At 54.9% G+C, this 26,641-nt stretch overlaps 1 protein-coding gene across 4 annotated transcripts in view; it reads right to left on the bottom strand.

Annotated features, from left to right (window-relative positions):
* Positions 1-10,593, bottom strand: part of Txnrd3 (thioredoxin reductase 3) — a 36,389-nt gene extending 25,796 nt beyond the window's left edge. For all 4 annotated transcript variants that reach the window (XM_042680273.1, XM_042680274.1, XM_042680275.1 and 1 more), the window contains exons 1-7: positions 10,514-10,593; positions 7,577-7,637; positions 6,153-6,262; positions 4,232-4,336; positions 3,957-4,029; positions 2,445-2,564; positions 354-496 (exon numbers count right to left, since the gene is read on the bottom strand). In XM_042680273.1, the coding sequence (XP_042536207.1) occupies positions 354-496; positions 2,445-2,564; positions 3,957-4,029; positions 4,232-4,336; positions 6,153-6,262; positions 7,577-7,637; positions 10,514-10,552 (651 nt within the window). In that variant the 5' untranslated portion in view covers positions 10,553-10,593. The remainder of the gene's footprint in view (positions 1-353; positions 497-2,444; positions 2,565-3,956; positions 4,030-4,231; positions 4,337-6,152; positions 6,263-7,576; positions 7,638-10,513) is intronic.
* Positions 10,594-26,641: the final 16,048 nt, after the last annotated feature.

The raw sequence follows: 26,641 nt of genomic DNA on the forward strand, positions 1-26,641 counted from the left end.
AGCTGTGGGTCAAGAGATAGAGCACTAGCTTGAGCTGAAAATTTCAGGGGCAGAGCCTAGGCCCTGAGTTCAAGTCCCAGGATGAAAAAAAAAAAGAAAGGATTCCACAGCTAAAATGCTAAATCTTTTAGCCTTTTAAACTATTGAAGAGGTCTTTAAAATGCAATTTCTTCAATTTAGCCCACATATGGGTAATTAACAATGGGAGAAATGCAGATGGATGTGAAGCCATGTGTATGCCCTGCACTGGGTCTGTGCTGTCTGTGCTGTGTGCATAGGTGTGCATGCGTGCGTGGATGCCTGGCCCCCATCCTTGATGTGCAGCATGGACAGGACAGGGCATCTGACAACACCTTTATTTTATGAGGCTCAACAAATTCTCCATAGGAATTGACGTAGGTCACGCCTTTCTCCCTCAAGGACAGCCTGTAGCCCCAGTTCAGAGAGCCGATGTGGCTCTGGATCGCTTGTGTCATGGTCTCCCAGTTGTGCTTCACTGAAAAACAGAAGCAGGCACGGGTGTGAAGTGCATCATATTTATCTTTGAGACAGTATCTCAACATAGCCCATACTGGCCTCAAACGCATGATCCTCCTGCCCTGGAAGACAGTGCTGGACTGTCCATGTGTATGACCACACCTGTGGACTTTTACTTATAATGGTAACTTGCATATAGCCACATATTAGCTGTATTACCTATTGCTTTATAAACCCAGAAGTGGACAGAAAGAACTTATACCTATTTCCATTTCATACAACAAGGCCCTGCAAGCATCAGGGCTCTGTAAGAAGAGATAATACAAGCATCATGGGAAAGGCCGTGCAGGAGAGCAGACCTCTCCGGTAGCTGATGCCCACCACATAACAAAGAGGGTGGCCTTCATCATGGAGCACCTCCTGGATGCCCCCCTCCCTCTACCAAGCCTGCACCCCTGGGCTGTGGGAGTGCAGAAGGCTCAAGTCAGTGAGCACCAGCGTGGCTGGCCACACCCCCCCACAGCCACTCATTGGGTATGAGAGGCCTTGGTGACAGGGCGTGCATGTTCTCTTTCTCTTTTGTGGTGCTGGGGATGGAACCCAGGGCCTCACAAAGCTAGGCAAGCCCTCTACCACAAGGCAACACCCTAGGCCTTTACATTGCTTCCTAATTTATATTTCTTCATTATGAAGGTGAGCTACCCAAATGAGTAACTATTTCTTCTGCGGGTGGGAAGGGGCCTGAGGATAAGCTCTGAGCCTGGCCCGTGCTAGCAAGCACTCTCGCACCATGCGGTCTCCACTCCCAGCCACTGAGGATGTCTCCACACCTCATCCCAGCAATGACAAAGCATTCTGCAATGGGCAGCTTTGAGGAATCTCAGTTGTGCTCACAGGAGGAAATGAGATTCCTCAAAGTTCCTCATATATAACGTCTACCTAACGTCCAGGGGGCTGTTGTGATGTGTATTCAGGAAGATCTAGCACTGCCCTACACAGGCCCCTACTGGACTGCAAAGAACAACAAGTAACTTCCGGTGAGGCCCGTGGGCGTGAGACATCCCATCCGACTCCCTAACATGGAGTCCAGGCAGGTGAGACACTGAAGGGCAGACAAGAGGAACCCCTGGTTACCAGCTGGTATGAATCATGGCATGCGAGGGTCACCCACATAAGCAAGCCACCTCCACCTTCACCACCAAGGCTCTAGGGTTTACTCCTTGCTATGGTTTGTCTTCACTACCCTCAGACTGGAATCTTACTGCCTTGAGGGTACCAGGAGGGCCGTTCAGGGTTCCTAACATCCTGGCTGGCACCCATCTGAGTCACTAACCAGAAGCACCTCGCCTGGGCTTCCATGCAAGAGGCGGACTTGAGACAAGGAGGGTTCTCTGGGGACCTCACACATGCCGGCACTCTGAGCTGCGGGCCATCAAGGGGCATCTCCTCGGTGAAAAGACTGTCTAGAAGTCACGCTGCCAGTGGGAAGGCCTGGTCCTAGCTACAACCAGGCTGTGCCTGCTTGAGCTAGCACTCTCCTCTGCCTACAAGAACAGTGAAGCCCCAGCCCACTATCCTCAACCCTGCCAGGCCCGACCGCAGGCCTGCCCTGCCCATGCTGCACATCCCCAGCTCCCAACCCTTCCTCTCTCTTCTACCTGACCAGAAGGCCTGTGCCACCTGGCCAAGCCTCAAAATCACCCGAGACACTCTAGAGAGGCCTGGTCCACGCCTGCGGCAGGGGAACCATGGGGAGAGATGAGTTGTGGTGGCTTCTTAAAGCCCACAGGACATTCTTACAGCCACCATGATGGAGAATCACCAGTCCACACCTAGCTGGGATACTAACTGGACAACCCTCAGCCTTGCGCAGGGGCCACAGAGCCTGGAGTGTCAGCCTGGCAAGTGCTTACCAAATGACTTTCAAACTCGGCTATGAAGTATGTATAGCAGGCTGTCCTTCTCACCTTGTTGAGAGTACTCCCAGCCGAACTTCCTCGAGTCGCTGAGCGCCTGGCCCAGGAGAGCAGCCTGATGCATCAGCTTCTTAGGAATGCAGCCCACATTGACACAAGTGCCGCCAAGACCTGGGGAGAAGGAGCAGTTGTGATGCCGTGTGCGTGCTTTCCTTCTGCATCATGCTACTGAAACATGGCGTGGCCAGGTTGAATGGTGGTGGAGAAACACCCCGCCCCCCAGTGAGACACAACTCTGCATCACGGAGTCAACAAGCAAAGCCATAGGTGTTAGAGGGAGAGTTTTCTGGAGGCAGAGCCAAACCTCTTGCTTGCATCTGACGCACAAGGGATGGGAGCTGCCTTAGACTTGTGAGGCGAGCACCCTGCCAGGCGTGGAGGCACAGCGTCAGGGCCCACAGTCAGAGGCCACCACAGCACATCAGCGCCAGCCCTGCCAGGCAGCCAGGGACTCCCTCCCTGACTGTGCTCACCTCATGTCTGCCTGATAGACTGGGTCGTGTCTGGGCAGGAAAGGGAGAAAGCAGGAGAAAAAAAAGGAAGAAGGTAGAAGTAGGGGAAAGAGATAAGTGTACACTGCTCAAGACAAGACACAGCCGGGCGCTGGTGGCTCACGCCTGTAATCCTAGCTACTCAGAAGGCTGAGATCTGAGGATCGCAGTTCAAAGCCAGCCCTGGCAGGAGAGACCGTGAGACTCCTATCTCCAATAAACCACCAGAAAACCAGAAGTGGCGCTGTAGCTCAAGTGGTAGAGCGCTCGCCTTGAGCTGAAGAGCTGAGGACAGTGCCCAGGCCCAGAGTTCAAGCCCCACGACCGACAGAAAAAAAAAAAAAAGACACAGTCAGGCTGGGAAACTGAATAGAGACAGGAATTACAAGGGCTCGTAGGGTGCACTGGGAGCCCTGTGTGAGGGAAAAGGAACCTGAACGGCCACCAGGGCCCTGAAGGTGGCCTTCACAGGAGGAGACCCAGCTCCTCTCCTCTCTCCCTGTTCCCCTCTCCCTTCCCACTACTGGCCATGCGCAGCTGGAAATCTGAGGACAAGGTGCCAACTGACCTGTTCTCTGGGCAGAGATGAAAGGAGAATGTGTCTGAAGAATAAACGGAGAACATCTAGCACAACAGCTGCACATTCGATTCCACAGTGAGCACTGTCCGAGCAAGCAGCAAGGCTGCGCCTCGCTCCCGCCCTTACTCAGCAGATACAACACGCTGATGCCACAGCCAGCAAACCCAGCTCCAGAACGGGTGCAGAACAGGAAAGCGTTCAGGCAGACCCGGGACCCAGCACAAACACTGGGACCACAACAATGCAAAAATATGAACACTCGTGGGTAGAAAACACCATGCGGCAGAAGTGCCAGAGCACCAGTCACGGCTGTACCATTCTCCGCGATGGCGTCACACTGTCACACATGGAGCACAGCTGGCTTAGACTCCTGAGAGGGGTGGGGCTCGGTGGGCCTGGGTAAAGCACAGCACATCAGACAGAGCGGCTTACCCCAGGACGCGCCATGTGGGGATGGAACCACAAAGTCTAGCACCATCACTTTCTTTCCCAAAATGGCAGCTTCCTACAAAAAAAAAAGGCTATATATAAAAATCTTGTCATTTTCTTGTCCTCCATTTTTCTACCCTTAACAGACAACAGTTACGTTTTACAAGAGAGCAGTCTTTTCCCTAAATTAAACAAGTTATCATAATAAAAGCTTCAACCACAACATTAAGATTAACTTTTAGAAAATGTCCTGTGTGGGCTTAATTTCCAGTCCACACCTTTGCACACGAGAGGCCCCCGGAGCCCCCGCCGATGATGATGAGGTCGTAGTCGTGCACCGAGTCTTCCTGAAGGAGCTTCTGCAACAGCCCGTTCTGATGCGCCTGCAGCCCACCAAAGCAGAAAGAATGCCCAGTGAATGAACGGTTTAAAACTTCATTTGTACTCAGTGTGCAATCAGCATGGAAGTCTTTTATTTTAAAAATACCTTAGAAACAAATTGACATGTCTACATTGGAATTGTAAGTCTCTCCGGATGCTATCCTAACAGGGAGCAGCCAGTGTGACGTCAGCCTGGCACTCTGCTGCCCTGCCCGCACCCCATGGTGAGGCATCTGCCGAATGGCCCCAGGGCACAGGCTGTGTTCTGTCATGTTCCCAGGTCTAGTGATCAAAATATCACAGTTGAGGGCAGTGAAGTGAGCAGACATCGGCGTCCTGGTCCTCGTTCTCCTGTGCTAATTTTCCTTTTAAAAGTGGCTCTGGGGGCTGGGAAGGTGGCTCAGTGGTAGAGCGCTTGCCCTGCATGCCAGAGGCCCTGGGTTCGATTCCTCAGCACCACATAAGCCGAAAGAAAAAGCCGGAAGTGGTGCTGTGGCTCAAGTGGTAGAGCGCTAGCCTTGAGCTGAAGAGCTGAGGGACAGCGCCCAGGCCCAGAGTTCAGGCCCCACGACTGGACAAAAAAAAAAAAAAAGTGACTCTGGTGCAGTATCTGTGCCTCCCCATCGCGCCTCACGACTGAGCTGAATCCTGTGACTATGCTGGGGAGCTTCCCACAGAACACATCACCTGTGGTTTTGGCAAGGGCCACGATGCCAGCTCTTCTATTCATCCCTCTCTTGGGTGAGGTTAACAACCATTTTCTTTATGCAAAGGCACTTACTCAATCCTGCGCTTGGGAAGCAGAACAGGTGTTTCATAACTACAGACTCGCCCCACAGAATGAGCGCCCAAGATGCTTTTAGAACATCATAAAAAGGGTACCAATCTCCTTACTTTTAGGTGCTTCTAGAGAAATCCTTCTCTAAGAATCTGCTTTCTAAGGACAAGCCTTTCAGTCCTGAAGTGCATTCGCTACCTCTGTTACCTCTAGATTCAGGTTAGGACCATGAGCCCAGAACTTCACAAATGTTTAGGGGCTGTGATCAATCACAGTACCTACCAGCCTGCACATGAGCACTTTCTAGGGCTGACAAAGCAGTCAATTACTGCCTAATGAGGCAGATTGCAGATTAGCGCTCAATGCAGACAGTCTTTTTCCCTAACCAAAATATAATTATTAATTACAATTTCAAACAAGTATTTAGTCAGTCACTGAGTATTAACATTTCATACATGTATAAAGCATTCCCTTTAACATAATTTTAATGAAATTAAGTAACTAATAATGAAGACTTTAATAAGCATCCACAGTAGAGGAGATGGGGAGAAGAGTCATGCTGGAGACTAAACCCAGGGCCTCGTAAGTGCTAGGCAAGGGCTCCACCAACCACTAAGCTACATCTGCAGCCACATAAACATTGATTCTTTAGTCTGTCACTGCCTGACTCCTGCCTGCACTCTGCAAATCAAAATCCTTACAAGTCATGGGCCTCTGCAGAGCACCCAGAGCTGGCAAGGAATTCTAATTATCCCAGATCAATGTCTGTGCTGACCTCGCTCTCCTGGAGGGCAGCCTTGCTTCTCTCCCTCAGGGAGACTCGGCCTGGCTCCAGGCCTGTGTGGCCTCCTCACCTCGTTCAAGAAGGACCATCTTCTCAGATTCAGACATTCACTGGGTGGTTGGCAAGATTATCTATTGCCATCCTTTTCCATTTTACAGCTTCCAAAAGACAGAGCAACTCCTAAGAACCATTCCCCCTTGGATATTTTTTAAAATAATATGGGCAGGCGGCGTTGAAGTAGGTAAGCAACCATTACCTGGAAGATTCGGTCACATCCACCCACATGTACTTTGTTCACAAAAATGTTCGGCACGGTTTTCTGATTAGTAATTTCCAACAGCATCTCTTGAACATTGGCTCCATCATCTACAAACAAAGAACTCCATAAAGAACTGCTACGCCCGGCCTCTGTGAAATCAACCCAATGTCACCACGCTGCCTGCCGTGAGTGCCAGCCTGTGTGAGCTGGGTAGACTGTCACTACGCTGGGTGTCTGTGGGTGCCCACCAGCAAGAAGCCTGGATGCTTTGTAACCTTGCCAGACAGGACTTATAATTATGTTTTATAACATAAAACCAGTCCTTTTTAAATAAGCCCTCTGAATCAGCTTGGAAAATAATACAATGACTGCCAAAAAAAAGAGCAATTATCAAGATGAAAGATAATCCATAAGTCTCAATGACTATATGTAAAGATTCTTTATGAACATAGTCCAAAATTTATCCTCTATCACTGAAAATAAAACTAGGTCATGACTACTAAAGACTTACTTGTTTGGAATACTCTAGAGAAACATTTGGTGGATGGGGATGGAAGGACAATGGAAGAGGTGACACTGTCCAAACAGAAATGCACTCATTACCTGACATGCAGCTGCAACTCCTCTGTGCATCACCTTTATAATGACAATTTGACAAAGATTTGTTTTGTTTCCTATGACAATTTGGCTGCAAACGAGACAGAGCCAGGGAGGTGAGAATTCTGACGACACACTCCACCCCACATGTGCAGCACTGTTCAGTAGCAGGCAGGGGGAGGGGTCACAAAGATCTAGATTCTAAAGCCTCGAAGGTGGCGTTCTCTCCTCCTTTTGGGCAGCATGTTTGGGAAGCAGGAGCTGACTCTTCTGTTTGCCCACCTATTTTGCTAGAGAGTTGGCAGCTATACCTGAAACTCCCCCAAAGACTTCAAAAGTAGCAGCTTCTACATCTTCCCCTACTCCCTCCCTCAAATACAAAAATGAATAAATAAAATCTACATCAATTATGTCATGTAAATGTTCGTTTCTGCACGGTTGAATTTTTTCTCTCTCTCTCTCTTTTTTTTTGTGCCAATCCTGGGGCTTGAAATTTGGGTCTGGGCACTGTCTTTGAGCTCCTTTTTGCTCAAGGCTAGTACTCTTATTACTTGAGCGACAGCTCCACTTCCAGCTTTTATCTGGTGTTTAATTGGAGGTAAGGGTCTTACAGCCTTTCCTGCCCAGGCTGATCCTCAGATCTCAGCCTCTGGAGAAGCTAGGATTACAGGCAGGAGCCACCAGCACCCAGCTCTGCATGGTTGAATATGGATAAAAATGGACTATCTAACGCAAAGAGACAAGAGTAAACTGAGTTGAATAAAGTAAGTGAGAAGAAGCTGATGTTGTTGGCATTTTATCATGAACAATAAATGTCTACCTACCGACTTGATCAAGTTCCAAGATATTATAGTCAACTCCCAGAGAAGCAAAGAGCTCTTTAACCTGTAACAAAAATATAGCTGAGTTTCAGTCTTACAAAAGGTGCAGCCTCATTATGAAATGAGGCCACAGTCATTACAAGATGCCAAAATAAATGTTCTTTACAAATAAGAGTTCTGCTTGACATATGTCTTGCCTTCATTTTATTGTCACCTGCCTAAGACTCCCCAATGTACAGTGTTGTCCAAATCTCTCTCTCTCTCTCTCTTTTTTTTTTGTCAGCTGTGGGGCTTGAACTCTGGGCCTGGGTGCTGTCTCTCAGCTCTTCAGCTCAAGGCTAGCACTCTACCACTTGAGCTACAGCGCCACTTCCAGTTTTCTGGTGGTTTTTGGATATAAGAGTTTCACAGACTTTCTTGCCTGGGCTGGCTTTGAACTGTGATCCTCAGATCTCAGGCTCCTGAGTAGCTAGGATTATAGGCATGAGTCACCAGCGCCTGGCTCCAAATCTCTTTTCTTTTCCCCACAAACACCAGGCCCCAGATACAGCTGTCTTTCTCACATTAGTTCCTCGTGTATTTCCTTTCAGCTGCCATTAACTACCTCCATTGCCTGTCTGTCCCACATCTAGGGTGGGAAATCTGCAGCAGAACACAAACTCCTCCCTCTAGGGAAGTTGCCCATCAAGAAACCCCAGAGAAATGGAGGTGTGGCTCAAAGAGCAAAGCTGGTACTGTGCTAGCTGTGAGGAAGAACTGTGAGGCCTAGTGTTCAGGCCCGGTATCAGCAGGAAAAAAAAACCAACACAATTTACACCTCTTTGTACTATCAGAGATAACTTTTAAAATTAATTTAGAAAGAGAAATTTGAGAACCTTGCTGCTCAGAGGGTAGCAGCGGGACCTAAGCAAACTTCCCTGTAGCCTGTAGCTCCTCAGGCAACAGCTTCCAGTCTGGACTTGCAACTCCATCCCTCCCAGCACAGCCATTACTAAGTCTTAATTCTCCATGCTCAACCCGTTTATCTTTCCCGTCCCCCAGTGCTGTGATCTGAATTTAAGCCACCAGTATTTATTTATTACTGGAATTTCTTGGTGGCATCACTAGATTTCTCTTTGCATCAACTTTGTGTCCCTCTAACTCCAGTTCCCATAATTACAGCAAAGGGGGCTTTTCGAAGCCATCGTGTGCCATGTTACTCAAAACCTTCCAATGTTCTCAGCCCCAGAGATAAACCCAGGAGGTCTGTGCCCCACTCCCTGTGAAACGTATTAAAGTCTATGGAAATCCTGCAAGAGCGCTCAACAAATGAACACGTATTTGCGAAGGTCCACTGCCTCTCAGTAGAGTGTCCCATCCTGCCCCCCCCCCACCTGCCTGGCCCGAGCCCCACTTCAATGGCAGATGGAGAAAATGGGCTCCCAGAACAGGCTTTACTTGGGCATGGGTTTCAGCATAATGGAAAAAAGGAAAAGGAGAGCTATGAGGGAGGTTGAAGACAGTCAAGGCATTTCCTACCCAGGCATGAACTCAAGGAAGGAGGAGAGCGGGTGATGCTGCATCACCGTCTGAGATACAATGACCCTCCACGCTTCCTTCAGATTCTTTATGTTCCGCCCAACCAAGGTCTTCATCATCTCCTACCTCTGCTCAAACCAGCTCCATTCATTAGGAAAAAAGCATTTGGACGGTAGTTAAAGCTAGGGAGAAGACACTCCAGGAGGTGCCCAAGGTACTAGCCTTATTTCATTGACTTTTAAAATGAACACACGCGAATACGTGCTTAAGAAATCCCATGCCAACGCACGCATATCAATGATCTTGACACGTGTGCATGTGAACACCGCAATGAGCAAAGAACCCGCATGCAGGCTCGGTGCAAACTAAGCGAACTGGGAAAGGACGGCCCGCCATTCTACCCCGGACCCGACCGCGCAGGTTTGGTAAGGCAGCCTTGTTCAGAGCCGGTCCTGACCGGCGGAGGGTGACCCGTGAAGGCGCCGCCGGGCACCACGCCCCGAGCTTACACCCCGTCTGGTTTTCAGCTAACGGCATCCAGGAAGCAGGGCGGGCCCGTGCCCGGCGGGCACGCGGCGCCCCACACCCGGCCCCGCCGCCCAGCGGCTCCCTTCTAAGGCGGCTCAATTAAATCCGCCTCCGGGTGAGATGCGGGAACCCGGCCCGCAAGTCCGGCGCACCGCCCGCGCCGCGCCGCGCACGGGTCCCCACTAAGCGGTTGAACCAGCAGACACCGGGGTGCCGCCGGCGGGTTGCGGGCCTCGATCCGTGGACAGGCCCAAGCAGCGGGGCTGTGCGGGAGGCGGGAGCCCGCACCCAGCCGTGTATCAACCTCCACCGAACCACCGCGTCCGGACCACCGAACGCTCTCGGTCGGGACTCCCGGGAAGCCCCGCGAAAGGACCAACCTGGCCCCGCCCCCTCCGCCGCGCAGGCCCCGCCCCACCAGTATCGGCTCCCCTCAGCCCCGCCCCCGCAGCAGCGTAGACCCCGCCCCGCCAGTGTGGGCCTTCCTCAGCCCCGCCCCACAGCAGCGCAGGTCCCGCCCCACCGGTGTCGGCCCCCTCAGCCCCGCCCCCGGGACAGCGCAGGCCCTGCCCCCCGCGGGGGGGGTCTCAGTTGCCTCGGCCCCGCCCCCTCGGCCGCGCACGCCCCACCCTCCGCAGGTCCCGGCCCCTCGGCCCCGCCCCTCGGCCGCGCACGCCCCTCCCTCCGCAGGTCCCGGCCCCTCGGCCCCGCCCCTCGGCCGCGCACGCCCCTCCCTCCGCAGGTCCCGGCCCCTCGGCCCCGCCCCTCGGCCGCGCACGCCCCTCCCTCCGCAGGTCCCGGCCCCTCGGCCCCGCCCCTCGGCCGCGCAGGCCCCGCCCCCAGCCCGGCCGCTCTGCCAGCCCGGCCCGCCCGGCCGCCGGCCCCACCGCCTACCCGCTGGCTGTGGGGGCAGTAGCTCTTGCTAAAGATCATCACTCGGTTGCCGTCGATGAGGGCGCGGAGGCGGCGCCGCAACTCCTCGCGGGTCTCAGAGCACGGGTGGCTGGGCCCGGGAGATGCCAAGCGGGCGCGGCGCCCCGGCGGCGACGACACGGGCCCGCCGCGGACGCAGCCCAGGCGGCGGTTGGGAACGACGCCAGCCTTCCCCAGCCCGGGCGACATCTGCGCCCGCGACTGCGGCGGCGGCGGCGGCGACGGAGGCTGCTCCAGGGCTTCGCGGTCGCTGCCGCCCGGGCCGGGCCGGCTCAGGAACCGAGAGGCGGCCGGCGGCCGAGGTGACGGTGCGGAGACGGTGACCGAGGGCCCAAGAACTCTGCTCACGCAGCGCGAGCTCCGCGCTGGCCGCTGGCCCTGGGCGCACGCGCGCCCCGCCCCCTGCGCGGTCCCGCCCTCGTGCCCGCCAGAGCCCCGCCCCCTACCTGCTCAAGCCCCGCCCCAGAGAGGACCCGCCCCCAGTAAGGTTCCACCCCTTTATGGCCGCGCCCATGCCCATTCAAGCTCTGCCCTGCTTAGGCACGCCCCCTGTGAGGCCCCGCCCAGAGCCCCGCCCCCAGCGTGGCCCTCTGCTATTCTCACCAGAGGAAGGGTAGGCCGTTAGGCCCTGGGCGGCCTGCTCTGAGCGCTACGGCCCAGAAGTGACCTCGTGCCATTCCTTCCACTGCTAGTCCCCTCCACCAGCCCCTTAGGCCATCTTCATACACAGATGTTCTCCAAGCAGGATAAATGTCTTATTTTGGGAAGTGTGAATAAAGCCAACCTTAGGAAATACTGATATTTTCAAAAGTAAGTGTCACCTCCTCCTCTGGCCTGAGGACAAGAGAGCAGCAGTCAGACCAGGGAGAGGCCACGCACCCAGCCATGCAGACAGACTGCTCCTGTGTGTCAGAAGTACATCTGTCACGTGTAAGCCACCTAGGCTGTGGTTCTTTGCTGTAGTCAGAGCAGACCCACATCACCCTCAGCAGACAGCTCCTTCCTGCCACCCAGGTCTTGGGGAAAACGTTCTCCGAGGACCCCTTTTGCTGGGTCCCTGAGCTGTCACTCCACACATGTTCTAATCTCCTCAGGACACATGTATGCCAATGGTCTCCTGTAACTATTGCTCTACTCTTATCTGCCCAGGTCCAGGAGGAAAAAACCTCATCACAAGCCCCAGCTCTAGCCCTGGAGCCTCGTCGCAGGCCAGCAGTATACTTGACAGAGTGAGCCACAGATGGCATTACCAGCACATAGATGACCCTCGTCTCCTCCCCCTGGTGTACCCCCATGACAAATGGTCATCTCCACTGCTTTCCCTTCTGACCAGAGAGCCCCAAATCAGGGAAGCAGGGGCTGCCCTGGTCCCTGCCACTCCCAGGCCTGTGCAGTTTATTCATCCTTTTGGCCCACAGGCAGCTGCTTGACACTAGGTGTGTGGGGCATGTTAGGAAAAGGACACGAAGGCCAACACCTGAGTTCTGGAGCGAGAGCCCTCAGGGAGAGAGAAATCAAGACGATGTGGAGGAGGGCACAGGCAGAAGCCAGGGGACACCTGGGAGGACAAGTGGCCTGCGTCCTATGGAGAGCCACCAGAGGGCAGAAGTGAGGAAGACATCAGTGTGGATGCTGTGAACATGGCTGGGTAGCCCAGACCTTGCTGTAGAAAAACTCTCAAGGAAGGTGGCTTGGTGGTGGAGAGCTTGCCCAACATGTATAAAGTCCTGGGTTCAATTCCTCAGTACCACATACTCAGACAAAGCTGGAAGTAGCGCTATGGCTCAGGTGATAGAGTGCTAGCTAGCCTTGAGCAAAAGCAGGTCAGACGCTGCTCAGACGCTGAGCTCAGGACTGGAAAGAAATAAAAGCAAAGAAACTCTCAAGGAAGGAAAGAATGTCATGCAATGAATTCACACAACTGGGCTGTCAGCCTGAGCAAAGGTCAGGGTTTGGAGAAACTTAGGAAAGAAACAACAGGGGCATGTCCCCTTCCTCCTTCAGACTGGTCATATGAGTCTTTCTCTTCTTATCTGTCCCTCCTCCTTCCCTCTGTCCTTACCCTTTGCCTCCCACTTTGTTGAGGTGGCCTCTGCTATGCAGCTCAGGCCAACCTGGAACTCCCTGTGCTGTTCCGGCTTGACTGGCCTTAAACTTGCAATCCTCCTGCCTCAACCTCTACATTGGAATCACGGCCGTGCATCACTGTGCTTAGCTGAGTCTCAGCTCTTAATCTCTCTTAAGGTCTTGATATAAATTATCCCCACCCACGAAAGGCTCCTGGTTGAAGGCTGTGTCCCTGGTGCCAGAGCTATGGTGAAGAGGCTGGGGGAGGGGCTGCTGACTTCCTTGACGGACAGTAAATCTGTAGCTCTCAGGCTGCCAGGGTGATAGGGCGTATCAAACCTCACCATCTTAGCGTTTACGCTTAGCTTCTGTAATTCCATTTTGCTTTTGTGACTCCTTCTTAAAGGTAGGACTGCACTTGCACTCATGAGACTACTTCCTTACAGTTTGTCGTGTAAAGATATATGTACCCACTGTTCCGTGTATGCTCCTAAGCAAGTGGGTCATAGAGATGGGTCCTGGAAATGGTCATGCTGCCCAGCTCAGTGCTGTGCTGGCTTCTGTCACTTCCCGCTTGGCTTGCACCTGTGGGGGGGGGGGGGAAGTTAGGGACTTTCCACCTGAGCAAACAAGAAGGTGGGTGTTCTGCTTTCAAAAGAGCCCTGAGACTGGACTTGGGCTGCACTTTGGGCACCCGATGGCCTGGTGTAGTCCTGGCCAACTAATAAAGACTTTCTATTGACTGTACTCTGTGTCATGTGGTCTCTCCTGGTGGCCGTCCTCACAACACGAGGGCCTGGGGCCTGATGGGAGGAAGATCACCGGGAGCATGGCTCTAGAAGCTGTGTCCTGTCTCTGGTGCCCTCCCCCCCCCCTTTCCCTTTTCTTCTCCCTTCTGGCTACCATGTGGCAAGCACTGTGCTCCTGCACAGACCTGCAGCACAGGGACCTCAGGACCCTGGACTGAAACCTCCAAAGTCATGAGCCAGAAAACCCTTTCCTCCTCTTTCAAGCTGATTTTCCTCAGGCATCCTGTCACAGGCCAGAGCCCAACGAACAAAGCTCTTAATCACTCTTTACCATTTTACTTCTCAAAGAAAGTTTTCCATTTTACTCATCAAATCTCTGGGTTTTTTTAAATTCACTAATTTTTGCTTCTGCCTTCGCTAGTTCTTTGAAACCATTTTTATTTCTTCCTATTCCTTAAGTTGTACACTTAACTCATTTATCTCCCACTTACTTTTATAAAATAATGTACCCAGGCTCAGTGGCTGACATCCATAATCCCAGAGACTCAGGATATGAAGATCAGGAGAATCACAGTTCTAGGCTGGCCTGGGAAAATAAATCAAGAAATTCTATCTAAAAATTAACTAAAGTAAAATGGGCTGGCGTTATGGCTCAAATGTTCAAATGGCCCTGGGTTCAAACTCCAGTACTACCAAGAATTGCTCATTTCCCCCCCCCCCCCAAAAAAAAAAAAAAACTCAAGCAACACATAAAAGTACTGAAGACAGATCAGACTACAAGATAACGAACATCCTAAAGTTTAGCAGAAACAATTTTTGTCCCTGTATGTATGTTGGTGTTGGCTATTCCATCCATTTTGTATGTGCTTAAACAGACAGAAGAATGCATGGAAATATAATTTTACAAATATAGCTATGCTGATTTATTTTGGGCAGTACTGGGATTTGAACTCAGGGTCCAACCATTTCTAGGTAGCCTTACCACTAGCCCTTTGTAGCTTTAATTATTTTTCAGGTATTTTTCTCATCCTTCCTTGTAGCTCGGATGACCTGTGCTCACCACCACACATGACTTCCTGAGAGGAGACCTTAGTAATTTTTGCTTAGTCTGGCCTTGAACTGCGATCCTCTTCATCTCTAGCTCTGGGGTAGCCAGAATTTCAGGCCTGAACCACTACACCCAGCCCTGGTTCTGCTCATTTTAAAACAAAATATAAATGAAATAATGAAATGTTGAGGCAGGGGGAGGAGGGAGGGAGAAGCTAAAATGAAATTGGATGAATTATATGTTCCCATGCTCCAAACAAATTTTTTCCAGAAAAGATCATTTCCTCACAGAGCTCTTTAAAGAAAAGTGATTAAGCAACATTGAGATTGGAGTTCTGACATTGTTGACAAACACCAACCTTTAGCTACATGTTTTTACTTCCCAACAAGAAGAAAGTAGAACACTTGGATGTTTTGCTACCTCACCTCCTTCTCAAGCACAAATTTTGTGAATTTTATTATTATTTTTCCATTGTCAGTCTCTGATATATGCATTCTGCTTGAACGATAGGACCGCATTTGGTCACACGTATTTAAGTGGGGATACAATACCAAACACCGACTTCCTTCCCAAGGCTTTTACATCCATGAATTTAGATATTTCAATCGCCGCTTCCTTATTCAGATTGACTTGTCCCAGGTAATTTGAGTGGGAGGTGGTACTCAGTTTGAACTCAGAACTTCAAATTTTCTAAACAGGCCCTCTACCACTTGAGCCATGCCCCCCAAGCTGCCCTTTTTGCTTTTTTCCCCAGGCAGGCCTTGAACCACCACCCTTCTCCACCTCTGCCTCCCAAGTAGCTGGGACGCAGGCGCGAAGCCCTGTGGGTCACCGTGGTGGCCAGTGCTGGGTTTAAGCGCCTGCCTGCTACAAACACAAACAACTTAGCAAGTCCCAAAGCATCTGGATCAGACTTTGTCTCTCTGAGCATCGCCTGGAATGCAGGGGGCGTGGAAGTGCTGAGAACAGACTCTCCTCCACCATCTGCCAGCCCAGGACTGAGCAGCTAGGAACAGTGGCACCGATGATCCCGAGGGCCACTGCATTGTGGCTCTGGCTCAGGTCTGTGTGAGGCTGTGTCCCGTGGCTGAGCAGGGCTGTGGGCATCCACGGCTGCGCAGGGTGCAGGCTCTCCTCTCTCCCTATCTCTCTCATTCATTCTCTTGCTCTTTCTCCCTCTCCCTCCCTCTCCCCTCTAGCTCTATCTCTCCCCCCCCCCCAGCCCCCACTCCCTCTCTTTCTCTGTCCCTCCTCCCTGCTTGTGCTCTCTCTCTGTCTCATTTTTCTTCCTGGCCATCAGGAGGCAGGCCACTCTGCTCCTCCCCCAGCTCCCGCTGTGTGCTGCTGTCTGTGGGCCGCATCCCCGGCCGTGGACCACAGACAGGACCTCTGACACCTTGGCCAGGATAGCCCTCCCTCAGGCCAGCTGAGTTTTCTCTGGCATTTTGTCCCTGTGATGAAAAGCTGACCCACAGAGCGGGTGTGGCTGGAGCAGGGGGGAGAGCCAGCGTTTCATAAGCTAACTTTATTAGGGGGGGGGTGGCTGGAACTCAGTCCAGCCCGGATGCAAGGAGGACAAATCAAGCTCCATTTCTTTTTGAGGGACTAGGTTTGAACTCAGAGCCTTGAGTAGGCACAAGGCTGCTGTCACACCACCAGCCCTGCTTCTTGCAGGTTAAAGATATTTACACTGGAATTTTGAAACTACACCAAGTTATGCCCTGCGTGACCCCCCAGCTAACCACTCTTAGGTCACGAGGAAGACCTGTGTACGGAGAATACAAATGGGTGAGAGGCCTTGGGCCTTGAGAAGGTGCCGAGCGTGGAGCAGTGCTGCCCTCTGGCTGGACAGCTGCCATCCAATATTTAACTTGCAATTGCTGGCAAACAAACGCTGCCTTAAAAATTAAACAAAATATATATTCCAGGGTTGTATTCTTAGGTTCAGAAAAAATCAAGCCACACTTTCCTAAAAACCATCCTTTGTCCTGATTAACGCTTCAGTATTGGGATAGCAATATATCATATACATAGGGCCAGTGTTAGTGGTAAAAAGTTTTTTCATAGTAAATGTATGAGTTGGTCAATACGGAAACGTGGGTAAGATGCTCGAATTCATAGAAATATTGATGATAAAATTAATGTTTTGACAGCAAAGTTGCATGATGACAGTTCTGGTGTGAGGGGGTTGTATGTGGGACCAAAAAATAGGATAGTTGTTAGGGCATTTATAAGGATAATGTTTATGTATTCGGCTATGAAGAATAGAGCAAATGGTCCTCCTGCGTATTCTACGTTAAATCCTGAGACTAGTTCTGATTCGCCTTCGGTTAAGTCAAAGGGAGCTCGGTTAGTTTCTGCTAGTGTAGAAATAAATCATATTATAGCTAGAGGTCATGCTGGGAGGATTATTCATATTTGTTCTTGGGATGATGATAGGGATAGTATTGAGAAAGAGCCACTAATTAGTATGACTGAGAGGAGAATAATAGCTAAGCATACTTCGTAGGAAATGGTTTGTGCTATGGCTCGTAGTGAACCAGTCTTATTCGGGACAAGCTCTGTCTTTGCTGGCTTTCCTAGGTAACCGCCCTTCCCGCGTTTGCCCATCAGCTTCCTGGATGGGACCCGGAGATGAGTCACGGTTTAGGAGTTTCGGCCGTGGCGAGTGTCTAGGTTAGCTGTTGCCAGCACACGCGAAGGTCTGGTAGCTTCGAGAAACCAGGGCGCGCTGCTACGGTTCTGCCAGGCGCGGGCCGGGGCGCCCGGCTGGTGTCGGCCGGGAAGCCGGCTGCAGGGGGACGCGCAGCCACGGGCCGCGCGCGGGGAGGGGGGTGGGACGGCGGCACCGCAGACGCGGGCTGGTCTGGGGAAGAAACGCTTTAAGAAGGCGGCGCCAGTGCTCTGCTCGCGAGCCTAGCCTGGGCGCGGGGCACCGGTCCGCGGAGCCCCCCTCCCCGCTCCCGCAGCGCGGCCTGGGCCTCGGGCCTAGACCCCGCCGCGCTCCCGCTCCCGCAGCGCGGCCTGGGCCTCGGGCCTGGGCCCCCGCCGCGCTCCCGCTCCCGCAGAGCGGCCTGGGCCTCGGGCCTGGGCCCCCGCCGCGCTCCCGCTCCCGCAGAGCGGCCTGGGCCTCGGGCCTGGCCCCAGCCGCGCTCCCGCTCCCGCAGAGCGGCCTGGGCCTCGGGCCTGGCCCCCGCCGCGCTCCCGCTCCCGCAGAGCGGCCTGGGCCCCCGCCGCGCTCCCGCTCCCGCAGAGCGGCCTGGGCCTCAGGCCTGGCCCCCGCCGCGCTCCCGCTCCCGCAGAGCGGCCTGGGCCTCGGGCCTGGCCCCAGCCGCGCTCCCGCTCCCGCAGAGCGGCCTGGGCCTCGGGCCTGGCCCCCGCCGCGCTCCCGCTCCCGCAGAGCGGCCTGGGCCTCGGGCCTGGCCCCCGCCGCGCTCCCGCTCCCGCAGAGCGGCCTGGGCCTCGGGCCTGGGCCCCGCCGCGCTCCCGCTCCCGCAGCGCGGCCTGGGCCTCGAGCCTGGCCCCCGCCGCGCTCCCGCTCCCGCAGAGCGGCCTGGGCCTCGGGCCTGGCCCCCGCCGCGCTCCCGCTCCCGCAGAGCGGCCTGGGCCTCGGACCTGGGCCCCGCCGCGCTCCCGCTCCCGCAGCGCGGCCTGGGCCTCGAGCCTGGCCCCCGCCGCGCTCCCGCTCCCGCAGAGCGGCCTGGGCCTCGAGCCTGGCCCCCGCCGCGCTCCCGCTCCCGCTCCCGCAGCGCGGCCTGGCCCCCCGCCGCGCTCCCGCTCCCGCAGAGCGGCCTGGGCCTCAGGCCTGGCCCCCGCCGCGCTCCCCACCGTCCAGGGCGGAGAGCAGGCCGCAAGGCGGGAGACTCCCGCACTCCCTGGGCCCGTGAGCGCGGGACGGGGACGGCTCGGCTGAGGCCCAGGGGAAGGGGAGCCGCCCCCTTTCCTGGCTGCGGTGGATCTTTCCAGAAGGTAGCCTAGCTGTGGGGGTTCTGAGGGAATGGCGACGCCTGCTCAGGCGGAACAGGGCGATGCCAGCGGCTCCTCTGTGACCGAGACCTCCGGTGCCTCGGAGCAGGGTGGCCTGCCCACCCCACTCTCCTTCAGTGGGGTGCGGGAGGCGCCGCGGCGCCGCGCTTTCCTCCACTGGGAAGCAAACGGCCATCAACCCGGCGAGCCGCGCCGGGGCGGGGCCTCCCGGGACGGGGCGGGGCCTCCCGGGACGGGGCGGGGCCTCCCGACCCTCGGCGCCTCGAGCCTCCCTTCTGGAGGGCGGAGGCTCTCGGAGGGCGGTGGCTCGGAGCGCCGCGTCCTCGGGGGCGGCCGCGGACACCACGCTAGCGGCGGACGGTTCTTCGGCCGCGCGTCCCCGCAGGTAGCTCGCTGGTACCGCCCTTTACCTGGCCTGCGTGCCCGGGCCGTGGGTTCGGCCCCCAGCGTGGTAAAGTTAGTTACTGTCCTTATCAGTAATGACCACGACGGCGGCTGGTCTGGGCCAGCGTGCTCGCCGCACACGGCTCCGCGCCCGCGCCCGCCCCCGTCGCGGAGTGAGCCCCCATCGTGAGATGGGCACCGCAGAGCCCCTCGGCGGGGCGCCGGGCGCGGCTTCGAGGAGGGTCCCGGGAGAGCAGGACGCGGGCGGCCGCCGGGCGGCGCTGGCGCCCCTCGGTTCGCCGACGAAGCCGCGGCCCCGCGCCGCCGGAACCACAGCGGGGAGCCTGCTCCCGTTCGGCCGCCGCACTCGGCCGGGGAGGAGGACGCGGCCCGCGCCGCTCTCCCCGCTGCGGAGCCGAGGCCCGGGCCGGGAGGCTCCCGCGGGGTCCGCGGGCACCGGGGTGGAGAAACATCGCGCCGCGGCCTCTGATGCGTGCAAATGGCTTAGACTCTTCCTGGGCTCAGCAAGGAGGCCGAGGCCCGGGCTAGCCGTCCCGAGGTGGAGTCCACACGTTGATGGAGGCGGGGGGGGGGGGGGGGGGGGGGGGGGGCCGGGCCGGGGCGTGCCGCGCCGGGGGGGCGTGCCGGGGGAGGCCGGGGCGGGGATGGGGGCGGGCCGCGGCGGCGGGGGGGGGGGGAGGAGGGCCGGGGCGGGGATGGGGGCGGGCCGCGGCGCGGGGAGGGGCGGCGGGGAGGGGAAGCCGGGGCGGGGATGGGGGCGGGTCGCGGCGGGGGCGGGGGGGGAGGAGGGGAGGGGAGGGCGGGGATGGGGGCGGGCCGCGGCGGGGGGGGGGGGGGAGGAGGGGAGGGCGGGGATGGGGGCGGGCCGCGGCGGGGGGGGGGCGTGCCGGGGGGGGCGTGCCGCGGCGGCGGGGGGGGGGAGGCTGGGGCGGGGATGGGGGCGGGCCGCGGCGGCGGGGGGGAGGCCGGGGCGGGGATGGGGGCGGGCCGCGGCGGGGGGGGCGTGTCGGGGGGGGCGTGCCGAGGGAGGCCGGGGCGGGCCGCGGCGGCGGGGGGGTGGGGGGGAGGCCGGGGCGGGGATGGGGGCGGGCCGCGGCGGCGGGGGGGGAGGCCGGGGCGGGGATGGGGGCGGGCGGCGGGGGGGGGGGTGTGGGGAGGGAAGTAGGGGTTGCGGCGGGGGCCGCCGCGGGGCGGGGCCTCGGTGCCCCGCGGCCTGGACCCGGCGTGGCGCCGGGGCCTTGTGTCTTCAGTGCCAGGCCCGGGCTCACCCCGCCAGGCCCGGCGCGCTCCGGGCGTTGGCAGCCCGGGGGGGCCCTTGGGGCTCCGGGCCTCACCCGGCGGCAGCGCAGCCCTTGGCAGCTGTTGTATCCCTCCCCTTCCCGCCGCCCCGAGCCGCGGCGGTGGTCGCGGCTCCCGATCCGGCCTCGGGGTCGGACACCCAGCTCCACAGCCGCTAGTGTCACCGCTCCCACACCCACCCGTGGCCCTGAGGCTCGGCAGGTCCCGGGAACGCTTCCAGCAACGGGGGCACCGGGCACCGTTCTCCTCTGCGGCTTTGCCGGCCCTCCCGGTCTCTGACTCTGCTCCGCTCCCCTCTGCTCTACGGAACTCAGACCCTCTCTGACCAGCTCCGCCCTGAGTGGTGCTGCTTCTGCCCCTGCCTGGCTTCAGGTTACCAGCCCAGCCATTACTTAAAGATTGGAACTATGCTTCGGGAGCAGCCCCGAAGGGCGTCTGCAGGTTGGCACCGTGAGAGGAGCAGCCTGCTCCGTAGCTGGGATGCTAGTAAGGCCAGGGTGTCTGTACAATCAAGACATAGCCTTTCATGCAAATGAGGGGTTGTGCTGCACCAATCATGGTATACCTCTATGTAAATGATAGCTTTGCCTGCACCAACCACAGACCTTCATGTAAATGAGGAATCGGGGTGACACCAATCACAGCAGCCCTCTATGCAGACAAAGAGCTGTGTCTGCATCAATCACAGCAGCCCTCCATGCAAATGAAGAGCTGTGGCTGCACCAATCACTGGTCTTCTGCTGGACCTTTCCCCCCCCCCCCAGGGCAAGTGCGCCCCCTCTGGCCGGGGTGGCAATGGCGGCAGGGTCCTCTAGGCAGCCAGCGGTGGGTGTGCTGGAAAGGGCAGAGCAGAGCCGCGGCTGGAACGGTGCCTTCCGGAGCCGGAGCAGCTGTGGTTGCCGCGCAGCCTCCTCGGGGTCTCTGGAGGTTCAGGGAGGCCGGGCCGCGGTGAGGCGTCCAGCCCTCACATCTTGGGCTCATTTACAGTGAAAATCAACACTGGAAGGGGGCTTGTAATGAAGATGTTTCAATACCAGTGCTTTAACCGAATCTGGCATGCTCTGCCGCTAGCCAGCACCCAGGGAGCAGGCGAGGGCCAAGGGCCCTTTCCAGAGCAGCTCAGGAAGGCAACAAGAGCAGAGATGGATCCTGGCACCCTTGGGGAGGCGGTTTGCACAACCGCCTCTTCCTCGGCCCCTTTTCTATCTGATCCGCCCCGAACCCCTGAGGCCTAACTTTACCCAGCCGTGCTGCAGATGATGTGTTCAGAGGGCAAGGGTGGACGAGATGGACGGGATCTTTGGGGCCAGGCCTCCCTGGCGGCTGCCTGGGCGGCCATCCCATCGCATCTGGAGGCCCGCTGCCTCCGAGGCCGAGTGGGCTGTGTACCTGCAGGATGTTACCCACGGCTCCTCTCAGGGCCCCTTCCTTCCTTTCTCCTCTCAGACGCTGCATAATGGCCCCGGAAAACTGGGGTTGGCACGCTGGCCTTTCAGATTTGCTTCCTGCTCACTCACAGAAATCATCTCACTCGCAAGAATTCATCTTGCTCCTCTATGGCAGAGGTATCATATGCCGGTTAAAGATTCAGAGTTATAGTTATTGGAGATAAAACTGGTTTCAGCAAGTTCCAGTGTCTGGAGACAGACCAGAGATTGGAAGCAATTTGGGAGGCTGCTAATGGTCAATTATTACAACTCCCGGTGGCTTTATTTATGTATTTATTTATCTTGCTGCAGAAGTGTGCTTCTTGTCCTTGAGCCGTGATGTATGGAGCAGGTGAGAATTTTCTGAGAGATATCAGTATGCTCCCCCCTGCCTTTGTCTTCCTTCTTCTAACAGCCATAAGAATTAGTGTCTAAATAAAATCAACCAACAGGAAAGCATGCACACTGCTGCTTTATGGCTCTGACAGATGATCGTAATGGGCAGCAAGCCTGTAGAATAGAAAACCTATAAAACAGCTTCAAAAGCACCTCTCCTTTGTCAAGTTAGGATGAAGAACATCTATAGACTTGAGGAAAAAATATCAACCAGCCAGAAAGTGTGGGTGAATTTCTTAGGTCTGAAAACAAGATGTTTATAACACACAAGACTGAATTCTAAATTGCAAAGCTATCCAGGCTGGGATTGGAGGCAGATCTAGACTTTCTTCCTTTACAAAGTCTATGGGATTTGAATAAATGTACTCATTCCTGTCACCGGAAGACAAAAGACCCAAGGCGCACTTTTTTGGGGGGTGGAGGGGTGTCTTCCTATGTAACTCAGACTGGCTTTAAACCCCAAAATCCTCCCACCGCAACCTCCCAAGGGCTGGTATTATAGCTGTGCATCACCAGACCTGCCATTCAAAACTTTTCTTATGAAAAAACAGAACAAAAAAAGGACTTGGAAGGCAGCTATGCTAACCACTATACCCACAGTGCCCATACAAGAGAGACCTCAAAGTCCAGCACACGTGACTCAGCCCCATTCTGCAGGAATGGTGCAGGGGATGTCTTGCTGTCCCACAAGAGCCTCTGGGCGCCACCAGTGAGCTAGCATGCAGAGCTCCCTGGGTTCAGCAATGCCAGTTGCACACACAGCGCCACCTTCAGGAGCCCTGGGCAGAGTCATCACAAACCTGCCATGCCCGCATGGGTTTGCAGGGCTCTTCACACTGCCTTGATTTTCCTTTTCAACCACATCTGTGCCTAGGATTAGTCAAATGACTTTAACTTACTGGATCAACCCTTGGCACTCTCAAGGGTTTGTGAAATGTCCTTGCTCTGTCCTCTACCTCCGCCCTCTACCAGGAACGACTTCTTGACCTAGCTTTGACTACCAATGGTTAAGCACCAGCTCGATAAGGCCCCTGGTTTACCTGTGAAGAGGGTTCAATGAGGCTTCAACACCCTGGAGCACGTTTGAACGGGGAAGCAGGAGGAGGCTGGAGAGGCAGAGGCATGCTAGGAGCAGAAGGCTGCAGATCCCCTCTTCCCCGGTTCTAGGTGAACACCTCTCCCACTAGCATCAGTACTGCTAACTGCTTGATCTGTTTGGAAACCTGCAAGTTTGTATTGAGATTCTGAACGGTTAACAAGAAAGTCTTTCTGTCATGTTCTCCCCATAACAGCCCTGTAAAGGAGAGTCACCAAAATCAATCAACGGCAACAAAAAGTATGTCTCGGGAATCAGGTAGAACAGAGAGAGTGAACAGGAATTTGGGAAAAGTATAATAGGTGACTTCGGAGATCTGCCCAAGGTTGTTGCCTTCATTTAAAAAATAAGGATATTAAAGACCTGACTCCCTAATTAGGAAAAAAATTCAATAGCTAGCTTGATGAAAAGTCGAATGAATACAGCTGATGATCTAACTGGTAATTTGAAGACTCATGCTGAGAAATTATCCCACAAAGTACCATAAAAGCACAAAGCATCCACTCATCTTGTAGAATGATTACTAAATGACCCATGCTGCTGACCACATATATGGTATATATGTGCATATCTTAGGGAAACTAGGAGAAGGACACAGAAACAGAGGGAAACGGGAAAACATACAACAGCGGGACCCATCAGCTGTACTGGTCATTGATCAAAACGAACTAAGCAACTCAATGGCAGCGATGGGAGGGAGGGAATGAGTGGGAAGGAGGGAAAAGCTGACACTAAGCAAAAGGAACGTAACGTACATATCACCCAATGTGGAAGAAATAACTGTATTGACAAAGCTCATAGAACTCATAAACTTTATAGACCATGATAAAGACAATTTGCCCCATGGGGGGGAACACAAAGCACTAGAAAACATGGATGCTGGGACTGAACTTGCCTAGCACGCATGAGGCCCTGGGTTCCATCCCCAGAATCATAGAACAAAAGCCCAAGAACTCTACAGGGTGAGGTGGCACACCCTTGGGATCCTAGTACTCGGGAGGCAGAGCGGAGGATTCTTGAGCTCAGGAAGAGTAGTGAGATCCTCAATGAAAAGGAAAAAAATGAAGGAGAGAATGGGGGGAAACAGGGAGGAGGATAGGACTGAGGAGGAAAGAAGGAAGGGAGAAGAAAAAAGAGAGGGAGGGGGGAGAAGAAAAGAGAAAATCAGTAACTATTTACATACTAGCAGATGTCCATTAGAAATGAGCAAAAGATTCCTTCCAGGAGGCAATGTAACAAGAGGCCCAATGTAGACCCGCATGAAGACCCACATACAGAAAGCAACCACCATTCTCTGAACGGTTGTGGTAAGAATGCGCTGGATAGATCTTCCGTGGAGCAACCTGTGAGTTCAATGGAACCACGGCGGGCATCTCAGGGAAGACTGTTGACGGTATGTGCCACAGGGATCCTCCCCCCCCCAAGAGGAATTTTCAGGAACAACCATGAGATTTTCAAAAAAGAAAGAAAGAAAGAAAGAATAGGAAAAGGATTATTTTCCCTTAACAAACATTAAGATGGCTTCTAAAATGACTGGTGAAATCTGAGGTGAGTTTTTAGACGTATTTGAAGAGCAGACTCACAAAGCCAAGGAAAGCAGGCTCCCTGAACACGCCGCCCCCCCCCCCCCAATCTGCTGGGGTTTCCTTGTGAGTTCTAGGCGCTCCAGATGTGCCTTGCATGTGGTCTCACTGAGTCTGGTGGTGCAGACAGACGGATGAAGACAAGCACAGTATTAGGATAGGCCCTTGGTGGGTGGTCAGGGCCTGGCAGCTTCGGTGAGGCCAGTCTTGGGGTTATTTGGAGAGCTACTTAGGGGCATGGTTAGCACACCTGAGGTGGGGTGGTAAGAGATTGGGAAGGGGAGGGGAAACTCCTGCAGCCTCCTCTGGGTGAGCCCTGGCTTGGTGTGTCCCACAGGCCAGCCTGGGGTCCCCTCAGCTGCTCAGAGCCCGCAGGGGATCCAGGGGCTGGCCCCTCCCATTCCTGGCCAATAAAGGCTGAAAGGCGGGAAAACAACTTAGCTAAGGAGGCAGGTAGAACTTCCCAGGAGCCCCTAAAGGAATTGGGCTGATGTAGAGCCCCTATTTCAATGTAATGTTATTTCCTTAAAAGTTTACCTACACATTTAATGAATTCATAAAACTCAACCTCAAGCCTCTCACAGGGTGTGGGGAGGGGCGGGTGCAGTTTTGTAATTTCACATTTGCACTCTGGATGCTGGAGTTTGCAGAAGCCAGCGTGGGGGCCGGGCTGGGAGCAGGAATGAGGAAGTGAGATTCCCAGGAACCTCCTGTCAGTCATGTTAGGTTTATAAAACGAGGTAGGAGTAAGAACAGCACCACGCACGGTATTCAGGTCAGGGGTAGGTTTATTCAATAGACCTGCTGGGACCAGGCCAGGTTGGCACTCCACGTGGCTGGCAAAGAGGGTGTCTGGCCCTAGGTTAGGTCTTATCTAGGGTAGGGGCAGGGAGAGGTGTGTCCAGGTAAAGGGAAGTGGGACCAGGTAAGAGGAGGTGGGACCAGGTGGGAGAAAGGTGTGGCCACATCAGATCCAGATGTGACCTCAGCAGATGCTGATGTGACCTCTTCCAGGTGTCCCAGTTGCCTAGGTAACACAGGTACTGGGCAGGGACTGCTCACCACCCAGGAATGGACCTTACAAGTCACACCTTAAGGCCTGGGGGGGGGGGCGGAGTTGTGGGGAGGGGTGGGGCATGCCCGCTAGGAGGAGCCTCCTCCTCTCATACCCACACCACATGGTCAGCTGGGCCTTCAGCTCAGCCCAGCCCTAAGGACCAGCTGGTCTGTGTTCCAGGGGATACGAGGGGCCTACATGGGGCCTTGGGAAGGGCTTCCCACCTTCTGAGACATCTAAACCAGAGTTCACGTCTTGACACTATCTTTTAGTAAAAAGAGCCTGAGGCGCGTCTTGAGAGAACAAGAGTAATTCTATCTTGCTCAGGCAACCTACCTTGATTAACTTTTTGCCTTTGTTCTAAGCCCTGCTAGCCAAGATGTTTTTGAGAAGTGTCATTGTATTGAGAGGTATTATTATGTTGAAATTGACCAGAACCTGCACAGATTACAGAAAGAGGTTGTTTATACTGAAACCATCAGACCCTAACTACCCCCCCACCACACACAGATGACCCATCCGGTTCTGGTTCTGTAACCCCCTGCTGACGCTAACCACCCCGAATGTTACCCCTAGCTCCGAGCCAATCAGATTTGTATTCACATGTAATTCTGTTTGAACACCTGGATAATGTATCTTTTTGTCACCTTGTGGTTTTTGCCTTTATAAACCCTGATGGGGTCTCCTCCCTCTGCTGTGTCAGAGTGTGTGGGACGAGGTCCTAGCCTAGGCTTGTTCTGAATAAACCTTGCGTTTTGCAGTTCGAGTGTCTGAGTCTCCGGTGGTCTCCGGTGATCTTTGAGGAGTGGGCATTTCAGTCTCATTTCCCATCTGAAACTCGGTTTCCACATCTGCGGTGGCGCTATCCCATCTGCAGGGTATTTGGGATGACATGCACTCAGTCATAACTATGTATTTCCTCTTCGCTGGCTCCAATCATTCTAAGTCCAAGTGCCCACACAGGCAATTCTGAAT

The sequence above is a fragment of the Dipodomys spectabilis genome, unplaced genomic scaffold, assembly GCF_019054845.1.
Source record: "Dipodomys spectabilis isolate Male_0828 unplaced genomic scaffold, ASM1905484v1 ptg000054l, whole genome shotgun sequence".
In the NCBI taxonomy this organism is placed as follows: Eukaryota; Metazoa; Chordata; class Mammalia; order Rodentia; family Heteromyidae; genus Dipodomys; species Dipodomys spectabilis.